Source organism: Chionomys nivalis, chromosome 7 (assembly GCF_950005125.1).
Source record: "Chionomys nivalis chromosome 7, mChiNiv1.1, whole genome shotgun sequence".
NCBI lineage: Eukaryota > Metazoa > Chordata > Mammalia > Rodentia > Cricetidae > Chionomys > Chionomys nivalis.
The window spans coordinates 75,148,977-75,158,854 of record NC_080092.1 but is presented as its reverse complement, the minus strand read 5'-3'; the positions used below and the strand labels follow the sequence as shown (position 1 = coordinate 75,158,854).

Below are 9,878 nucleotides of genomic sequence, written 5' to 3'. Positions count from 1 at the left end.
GACATCAAGATCTTGGAGAGCAGCGGCCCTCAGACAGACTGGGGTTCCCCAGCCTGACCCTTCGTCCCTGTAGATTGCCCAGAGACAATGTGTGTAGTCAGGCAGCACCTGGAAGAAGGGTGGGCTCTGTAGTCCCACCTTGGCATGCTGCCAGGTCCCTCCCCCAAGCTTTTGTCCCTATGGGGCTCCTCATCAGGGTGGGTGAAGGGCAAGCTGACCCCTGGCCTAGAGGTGGGCCTAGAGGTGAGGAAAGGAGGAAGGGGAGGTCAGGGGTGGGGCTGACCCCACGGGAGGTCACCTGGGCAGTTAATCCAGCCTGACAGAGCTGGGATGAGCTGGGAGGAATTAGGCCCTTACAACACCCTTTCATCCGTCACTGCCTGCCCGCCGCCCAGCCTCCCTCCTTCCTTCCTCTCTCTGCCCTTTTCTCCTCTCTCCCTCCCTTCGCTGGCAGCCCAGCCCTAATAAAATGCAGTGTCTCCAGTGAGTCTGCCCGGCTGCCGCCTTGCTGCTCCTGCCTGCACGCAGCCCTCAAACCAAAAGCTCAGCGCAGCCCCGCCTGGCAGCTGCCAGCTTAACCCTTGCCAGTCCAAGTCAGTCACATGGGCGTGGCCTCCTCCCTGGCTGGCTTGCAGAATGGGTGAGGCCTACTTGGAGAGGTACAGGCCAGGGAAGGGGCTGAGGTCCTGTCCTGAGGACAGGGCTTCTGTGTGGCGCCCACGCTCCGTCTTCTCATCTTTACCGTGTCTGGCTCCATAGGTCCCCCCAGAGTCTCTGTCTGACTGGGCACTAAGACCGGGTGGTGGCTCCAGGCTGAGTTGGGTCACAGTGGCTGCTGAGTGTATCCTGGCTTTCTGAGCAAGAATGCTTCTGTGCACATGGGTGTGCATGTATGTGTGTGTGATAGGGGAACCTGAGTCTGTTCTGCACTTGTGTATTGGGGGCCTAGCTCTCTTTAGTTTGTTATGTTAGTGTAATGTTCACCTGCCTCAGGTGTGTGTGTGTGTGTGTGTGTGTGTGTAAGGGATGTCATTTTCCTCAAAGGGTAATGATTTTTCTAGTGGGACTTCATGTACATGTAACAAGAGATATCATGTGTCTATCAGATAGAAAGCTTCATAGTGTGGTCATGCATCTATGCCATCTCCTGGTGCACACACCCGCCCATGCATGCTCAAATACTCATTCTCCTCTTAGAAGTCTTGGAGCTGGGATCTGGAAGCAGGGGTCAGCATTTCCAGCATATGTAGTCAGTGACAGCATCTAGAAGATTCTGGGCCAGGACCACACCCTCCCCAAGAAGGCAAACACAGACCCCCTCTCCCATCTCATTGCTTCCCAATCCCAGTTTTAGGTCCCACCAGCTATAGGACCCCACTGTCAGCTGGCCCCACTGTCACCCGAGCTAAAAGGAATAGACAGGTGGGTGAGGGGCTGGGAGTGCCTGGGCGTGGAGGCAGGGGGTTTTACACGCATGTGCAAGCATGTCTAGGTGTGAACTCAAGATCAAAGTGCAACCCCGAGGTGACCTGGCAACAGCGGTGGTGGTGGCAGAGGAGAGCTGGCTGACGGAAAATGCCAAGCCACCAAACAGAGCAGAGTCAGGGAGGCCTTGGTTGGGAGCCTCCACCCAGGCATGCTCACAATGTGGGTGGCCACAGGGTCAGGAGCACCTGCCCCCCCAACTCAGCATCCCCTAGAAGCTCAGAGGGCCCTCCTCACTTAACACATCTCCCAACTCCAGTCCTCCCCTCAGAACTGCCTGCCACTAGTCTCCAACTCCAGTTCAAAGAGCACTGTGGTTATTTTCTTCTTCTTTTTTTTTAATTTTATTAACATTATATATAAAGACTGGTCCAGTAAGAAAGCAGAAATGAGAAGACTGGGGAGGGGTGGGAGCTGGCTTCATTCCTGTCCCCTTGGGGTGGGACTTGGATACCCACCACATCTCTCCTTACTCCTGTACCTCCCACGAAACCCAAATCCAGTAGGAGCCCACATCCCTCTTTCTTTCGGCTTGCAACACACAGGGAGATTGGTCCAGGAGGAACAGGGTCACATAAATAGGAAACCACAAGGGAGGAGGCTGCTTCTCTTGGTTGCTCTTTTAAAAAAAAAACAACAACAACAAAAACACACACTATATATATATAACTACAGTCTTTTACCTCTCCTTTTCTTCGATGTCTTACCACATCAGGGGCAGAAGAAAGTTAGCTTTGGGGGGACGCCTGGGCCAGGGAGAGGCACTACTGGTACCAGCCCTCTGAGCAGCCAGCCTCACCCCTAAGGCACTGAGTCCTAGGCTTCCTCTGTCTCCTGACTCCTCCCTTGCATCCTGCAGCGGAGGGGGAAGCGATCCCTTTCCAAAGCTGCGGTGAAGGGGGTGTTTGGGGATTTGTCTTGCCTGGTATATCTCTGCAGAGAGTTGGGGTTTGACCCCCCAGACTGCCAGCTTACTGGGAGAAAAGGAAGGGGTGACAGGGGTGGGGGTGGGGGCAGAGCAGAACTGCCCGCCCAGTGAGATGAGTGGGATTTGGTCCTAACTGTTAACAATGCCCTTTGTTGTCCTATGCTTCAACAGCTTTTAAAACCAGAGTTGTGCAAAGTCCTGTACATGGAAGAAGAAATGGGGTCCTTAGGAAAAACACACAGGGGTGGCCCTTCTCCCCAGGGAAGGGGCGGAGAGAAGACTCCTTTAACTCTTCCCTGGACATTAAAAGGTTTCCTCATTTGGGGGAGTTTTCTTTGGTTTAACCCTCAAATCTTAAATGAGGGCTAGGTCAGGCCCCCACCTTGAGGATCAGCCATGATGCGGTGTCCAATGTCTTTCAAAGAGTGGCTCAAGAGTGGCTTGGTTGCCCCGGTGACTTAGGTCTGGCAGTGCTGGAATCCACGGTCCCTGGTGCCCCAGGGCAGGCGGGACCTGCAGATACTCCCGACTCTCCCCCTTTTCGAGGTCTCTACTTGTCGGAGTGGCTGGAAGACCACGCCAGTTCCTGGAGCAGAGAGCGTGTGCTGTCTCCACCGGAGCTAAATGCCTCGATATCTGGAGGGCACCCCAGTCTAAGCAGGAGGGAGGTTGGTTTAGGGGGGCATCCTTGGTCCATGCATATCTCATCTGGAGGTTCTTGGGTCCCTGGAAGGGACAAGGGAGGGGGAGGGAGTCTTTCCCCTGTGCCCCTGGATGATTCCTGAGTGTCGCTAGGATAGGGCACCTTCTGCCTGGTCCTGGGGGGTCCTTCGTGGGGGGCGGGGCGCAGGCCAGGTGGGTGCTCAGTACACAGCCCCAGGGTTAGGTGGGGGCCCCGGGGAGGCATGGTGCAGGGTAGCCGGCTGAGGTGGCTGTTGCTGTAAGTGGGGTCCGCTGAGGTTCTGTGCATGGTACCAGGAGTTGGTGGGGTCGTCCAGATAGTTGGGGGAGGCACTGTACGGGAGCGGTGGGGGCAGCTGGTTGCGGGTAGGGGCTGGAGTGGAATGGGAAGACGTGTCCCAGAGGGCGGGTGACGGCGGAGAGTTGCAGGCCATGGAGTCGCTATTGTTGGGGCTGTGCTCCAGCGGCACCTCCCCATTCTTATAGAGCTTTTTGAACTTGGAGCGGCGGTTCTGGAACCAGATTTTCACCTGGACAGAATAAGAAAAGAGCAAGTAGTTAGCCTTTCTGGGATACCAAAAGGAAACCCCACAAGGAGCCCAGTACCCAGCCTCTAGGGGAAACTAGGCAAAAACTCCAGGGCCTCCACTCCCAAGCCAGCGTCTTTCTTTCCAGTTGGAAAAGAACTGCGGCTTTAAACACTCTACTGGTCCCGTCTGCCGCTTCCAAAGTGCGACCTTAATTAAGCAGGTTACTTAACCTTTCTGGCCTCACCTTCCTCTCATTGCAAAATGGGGACCTTGACAACACTATCACCTATCTCAAAGGGTCACTGTAAGGCTCAAGAAAGTTAAGACACTTAAATACAGCAAACCCTCAATAAAAAAGGCACCCTAGGGAAACCTGGGCAGTTTGTGGTATTTTGCCCACATCAGAGGCCCTAAGCCAAGGTTCACAGATACACAGAGACAAACACACACCCACACAGGTATCTCCATACTCAGCGACATACCCACTCACAGCCTCGCACAGCCACCAGACGGTAAAGCTATAAATGCAGGCAGATACACCCAGATAAGCACCCACAACAAGAACACCCCCCATTCACACACAGGGTTCTGGGGGGGGGGAGGCTCTGGTTGGGTATTGGAGGTGACCCAGGGACTCGGGAGCAGGTGAACCTGAGTCCCTAAATTTCCCCTGGGATATCTCCCCCTCCGCCTGCCTCTCTCCACCCCATGACTGGCACAAACAATGAATCAGCTCTTCCCCAGGTGACCCAGATCCCCAATGGACCAGGCCCCACACAGCTCAGCCGCAACCACGGCCAGCCTGTCAACACCTGTAGAGAGCCAGGCACCCAACACAACATTCCTCCCCAGAGCAGTGAGACTTCTTGGTGTTTAGGGGACGGGTAAAGGGCTGGCGAAAGTCTCCCACTTTCTGACTCTACGTCCTTTTGTTCGGGAACCTCTCGGGCCTGACTTTGGGCAGAGGCATTTGGGTGCCAAGCAGGGCCATGTTTTTACACAAGCGTACATTTTTTGTGTATGCGCTAACTGGTGCTCCAGCACAGATACTTGCCTTCTGTTTGCAAAATGACCCTTAAAGGACCTCCCTCACTCCTTACATTTTCCTGGCATGTCGCCTGTCTGCCCCCCCCCCACACACACACACACTTCGTCTGGGAGAGAGAAAACTCCTGTGTCCTGTAATATTGCTGAGGGCCTTGGGAGCTGGGAGTTCTGGGGTGCAGGGGAGGACATCTCTCTGTGACAGACATACAGTTGCATAAGTTCACAAGGATGTACACTGCACCCGTCTACACTGTAAACCTTTCAACAAACGCTGAACCCACAGGCAAGAGTCGCTGCAAGCTGCTGAGGGGCAGGGGTCGGGGGTACTTAAAGGCCCAGTCAGGCTCACAGGTACCCCGGTCGCACACGCTCCCATCTGCCCCCAGGGACTCTTGAGCTTTCGGTACTAACCTGTGTTTGTGTGAGGCCCAGCTGTGCAGCTAGCTCGGCGCGCTCGGGCAAGGCCAGATACTGGGCTTTCTGGAAACGGCGCTGCAGGGCAGCCAGCTGATAGCTGGAGTAGATGGTGCGCGGCTTTCGGACCTTCTTGGGTTTGCCGTTCACCATGCGTACCTCGGCTTCCGGCTCCTCTTTCACCGACACTGCAAGGAGGAACGCAAGAGCTTAGCCTCGGTCTGCGACTCTGCACTCTCCAAGATCCCCCCTCTGTCGAACGCCGCACCCTCCGGCCCACTGATCTCCCCGGGACTTCTTTGGAGGAGCGTTGTGCCGCCCTCGCCCAGGGAGGGAACCGCCGCGACCCAGCCGGACCGGCGGCCGCCCACGACTCGGCGCTCCCAGCTCCGCGCCCCGGCCCCGGAGCGCCGGCCCCGGCGCCAGCAAGCCAGCAAGCGACTGGGTTGAGAACCGCGCGGTTTCGCTCAGAACGCATTCCCGGCTCAGCTGCTCGTCTGCGCACCGTCCTCTAGTGACCCACTTAACCGGCCGTGGCGTCTCCCACTCCTTCCAGTCAGCCCATTCCCTTTTAATAAGCTTCCTACTTGAGGATAACTTGCCTCAGAAAAAAATGCAAGGATCGTGCAGGCATTCTCTCAATTTTTCCTTTCTCTGTTTTCTTTTTCTTCCTCCCCATTCGGACTTCCTTTCTCTTCTTTTTCATTCTTTTTTCCTTCCCTTTCTTCCTTTCTTCTGCTTTCTTCCATGCTCTTCCTTACTGTCCTCCCCACATTTGTTTCTCTCTATCCCCACCTCTCTCTTTCCGCATCTCTACTTCTCAGTCTCTCCTCCCCCCCATTTCTGTGACTTCTTTGGGTCTTTCTCCACGTGCCCTTCGCTACTCGCTACTCGGGGTCTCCGGAGACGGCGTCCAGAGGAAGGGCCCCCGGAGCCGACTGCCCTCGAGCTCTCAAGCCATCGCGGGCTGCCGGCTCAAGTGCCCGCAGGACAGCAGCATCGAAGCTTTCCCCCATCACCCAGAACGCGCTCTCTGTGTCCCCAACTTCCCCGGAATCTCCAGGAGACCCCGGCGCACAATGCCGCACATAATGTCGCCTATCCTCTCTGGGGGTCATCTAACACATCTCCTTCAAACTCTTCTAGTTCTTACCCTCGAGGCTTCCCTAGATTTCAGCTCCCATCCCCAGACTTCTTGCTTGGGGACCTTCCAGCGTCTCACACCCTCTCCACAACCCCAGCGTTCTCACCTGGGTCCTGGGCAGGCAGCGGCTGCTCCCGGTACGCTCCATACTGCCTGTAGGAGCCCCCGTAGGTATATTCCGACTTGGGCGAGTAAGCGCCGGTGCCAGCGAGCCCATTGAGATTGAACTGGTGGTGGTAGGTGTAGGGGTTCACCGTCTGACCGTAGGGCTGGCCCGAGTAGTAGTCATGTTGGGGAGCGCTGTAATAGCCCAGGTCAGTGACTGAAGATTCGGGCAGGGTAGGCGAGTCCTTGGAGGCCGCATGGCAGCTAAGCGAGCTGGAGATGTCGGTGAGGATGCTGCTGAGCTTGCGATCGAAGGAGCCGCTCATGCTGGCGGGCGCCGCAGCTCCCCAGGCCTCCTCCGAGGAGCGCGGAAGCCGGCGGACAGGAACGCTGGGTAGGCGTAGGAGCCCAGGTGGGATGTGTGTCCAGAGGGCGAGGGCAGGGCCTGGTCGCGTCTGGGGGAGGGGGTGGCCGAAGGGCGCTTAGACCATTGCCGGCTGTCGGTCAGTCGCTGCGTGCCTCTCTCCGCGTCCCAAGCCACAGTCAAATGCTGCCAGCTCCGCCCGGTCAGCCGGTTATAGACTCAATGTTGGAGAAGCAGAGGGAGGCTCCTGCGCGCTGATTGGCTACAAGTCTTGCCTTCGAGGCAAAACATGCTCGCGCTTTCTCACTGGCTCCCCCAACCCTCTTTGTTGTTACCCCAAATGCACACACACACACACACACACACACACACACACACACACACACACACCACCGCCACCACCACCACGTTTCTCCTGAGCTCAAACTCAGAAAAATCCTCCGAAGCGGGGGATGTGTGGAGGGGTTGGTGGTGCAGAACCCCCAGGATCAACCCCTCTGTTTTCGTGGCTAGGGGTGGGCTTAGGTGAGATGAGGAAGGAGGGGAAGTTGTCCATTGGGTATTTGTTAAAGGAGGTGGTCCTTGGTGATGTATGTGTGTACTATGCAAATAACAGACAGATAAAGTGGCAAAGACCCAGGGTCTATGAAAATATTTTGATCGCTTTTAAAATCCGAAAAAAAAATGGAAAAGAACATCCATGTCGGAAAAAAAGTTTGAGCACATTAATATATTATCTTTATGACACTGCAGTCATGAAATGTAATTTTTAAAATTATAAAAGAAGAGTCTCGTCAAGCAAAAGCATCCTGGCCTGCAAAAGTCCTACGTTGAACTTGAGAGTTTCTACTGAAGCGAGACTGTATTGTATGGATTTTGGGGCTGCTCTAGAGAATGGAGGTACCCCAGACTAGAAGTGTGCAGTTTCAGAGATGGACCAGGTGGAGCCGAGAGAGCTGTGAGGCAGTAGTCCCTATGAGGTTGGCTTTCTGCGGACTTAAGTTGGTCTGGGGGCAAGTTCCACACAATATGGGAAAGCCCTTGGGAGGGCGGACTTCTTTAGGGGTTAAGGATAGAGGATTTTATATGTTCCACAGAATTCCAAAGGTCTCCCACGCGTGCAAGAGTGCCTGTGAGTGTGTCTGTGTGTGTAGTGTAAAGCAATGGGAGTGTAGGATTGTGAACTACCACGGTCAGTTGTGCATGCTCGAGTGTGCATAGATCGCTCACATCCATCTAGCTCTAACAGTTAAGAGGCAAGGCACGCCACTCGGGTTCTTCCCTCCACGAAGACCCTGATGAAGAGGCTTCTCGCGCTGGAGCAATCTCCAACCCCCATCTCCTAGCCCTGTCTGGCTCTTAAAGCCGATTCCCAGGTAAGAGTTACTGTTTCCGGTGCCAAACCCATTTCTCTACTGCATCCCACTTCTGCTCCCCAATCTAATCCTTGAGAGAAAGAGGGTTTTCCCCAATTTCAATTCTTAACACCCCCCCCCCGCCCTCCTCCATCGGAACCCAACCCCGCCTTCCTTAACCTGGCATTGTCTCTCCCCTTGCTTTGCTAACCAGGACGCATCATGTCAAGGACACACAGTGCCAGCACGCCACCTCGTGGTTGCTTCTGGATTCTGCAGTCTGTCTTAAAGGCGCAGTGGACCGAGCCCGCAGAGAGCAAAGGGGTCTCATTCTGTATAGAGTGTGTAGGGGGCTCGGTGGGGCTTTCCAACGCCAGACCCTATCACAGGATGCCGAACCTGGAAAAACTTGGGCTTGGAGGAGCAGAGGGCCTAGGTCCGGTCGCAGGGACAGGAGGAGGTGACCGCCTGGCCTGGGCCGCCCCGGGAGGCCGCCGCGTGGGAAAGGTGGGGGCGGGGGCGGGCGAGGGGAGCGCTATCTGTCTGCCTATCTGAGCGTCCCCCCAGCTCCTATCGCCCGCCGCTGCGAGCTCGTGGCGGGGCGAGTTGCCACCCGCTCTGGATGCCCTCTGTTCTTCTGCCAAGAGGGCGCCCAAGGAGCCCGGGGCGTTGGGGGCAGGAAGGGCACTGGGCTGCCGGTTCCCCTCCCAGGATGAGAGCGGGGGCGGCGGGCAGGGCCTGCTTTGGAGCCCCCAGCTGCCCACAGGGAAGGGACAGCGTCGGGCAAACCCTGTCTCGTGGGTTTGTTCATTCATTTGGGGGTGACAGGTGATTCAACGACGCCCTAATCTCTCCTCACCCCACCTGGGCCTGGCTCCTGAGCACAAGAGTTATTTTAGGGTAATTTCTAAGGTCTGTTGTATTCTAGAAATGGACTGAAATCACAACATCAGCAGCGTCAAGAGGCATTTAAGGCCGGGCGTGGCGGTGCACGCCTTTAACACTAGCAGAGACTGCTGAATCTCTGTGAGTTCAAGGCCAGCCTGGTGTACGTCGTAGAGAGTTCCAGGACTTCCGGGTTGTACAGAGAGATCCTGTCTTGCGGGGAAGGAGGAGGAGGAAGAAGAGGAGGAACAGGGTTTCTCAGTGTAGCCTTGACTGTCCTGGAACTCGCTCTGTAGACCAGGCTGGCCTTTGAACTCACAGAAATCTGCCTGCCTCTACCTCCCCAGAGCTGGGATTAAAGGCGTGCATCACCACCACCTGGCTCAGCATTATTTTTTAAAGTATTTTTTATAATTTATTTGAAATTTTATGTACATTAGTTTTTTTGTTTGCATGTATGTGAGCGTGAGGATGTTGGATCCTCCGGAACTGGAGTTATAGACAATTGTAAACCACCACGTGAGTGCTGGGAATTGAACCCAGATCCATCAGGAATGGGCAACCAGTGCTTTTAACCACTGAACCATCTCTCCAGCAGAAACATTATTTAAATACTTGTTTGATGGTGTATGGGTAACACCTTGTTCCCTGTTGCACGGCATGCTGGGGACTGCCTACCCCGTTCTCCATTATCCTTCAGATACCTAAGACAGTCTTTGGGGGAATGTTTGCTGAGTGGCTAAATAAGAAGAGCTAAATCCCTCTTGTGCTGAGACTGAGGCATGCTCTCATTCTCGAAATAAATGAGTATTGAATTGTCCCTGAGGGGTCCCTCAGGCGGGCAGGAAGGGAGCCACTGACAGCTGGGTCATAGCTGGGTGGAGAAGTAGCCACAGGATGCTGTAGGACCGGTGTCACCCACTGGACCTCATCTGGTCCA

The 9,878-nt window shown here is 55.3% G+C and overlaps 1 protein-coding gene across 1 annotated transcript; it reads right to left on the bottom strand.

The window, feature by feature from the left end:
- Positions 1 to 3,276: 3,276 nt before the first annotated feature.
- Positions 3,277 to 6,660, bottom strand: Dlx3 (distal-less homeobox 3). Its single transcript, XM_057776693.1, has 3 exons — positions 6,336 to 6,660; positions 5,083 to 5,273; positions 3,277 to 3,624 (listed from the first exon to the last, which is right to left on the bottom strand). Exons 1-3 carry the CDS (start codon positions 6,658 to 6,660, stop codon positions 3,277 to 3,279), a joined length of 864 nt encoding a protein of 287 aa, XP_057632676.1.
- Positions 6,661 to 9,878: the final 3,218 nt, after the last annotated feature.

Excerpts from the sequence above, each read along its gene's own strand:
- Dlx3 (XM_057776693.1), bottom strand. The coding sequence starts at position 6,660 with ATGAGCGGCTCCTTCGATCGCAAGCTCAGCAGCATCCTCACCGACATC. Across the intron at positions 5,274-6,335 it reads GCTGCCTGCCCAGGACCCAG|TGTCGGTGAAAGAGGAGCCG; the intron begins GTGAGAACGCTG and ends TCCTCCTTGCAG. Across the intron at positions 3,625-5,082 it reads TGGGCCTCACACAAACACAG|GTGAAAATCTGGTTCCAGAA; the intron begins GTTAGTACCGAA and ends TATTCTGTCCAG.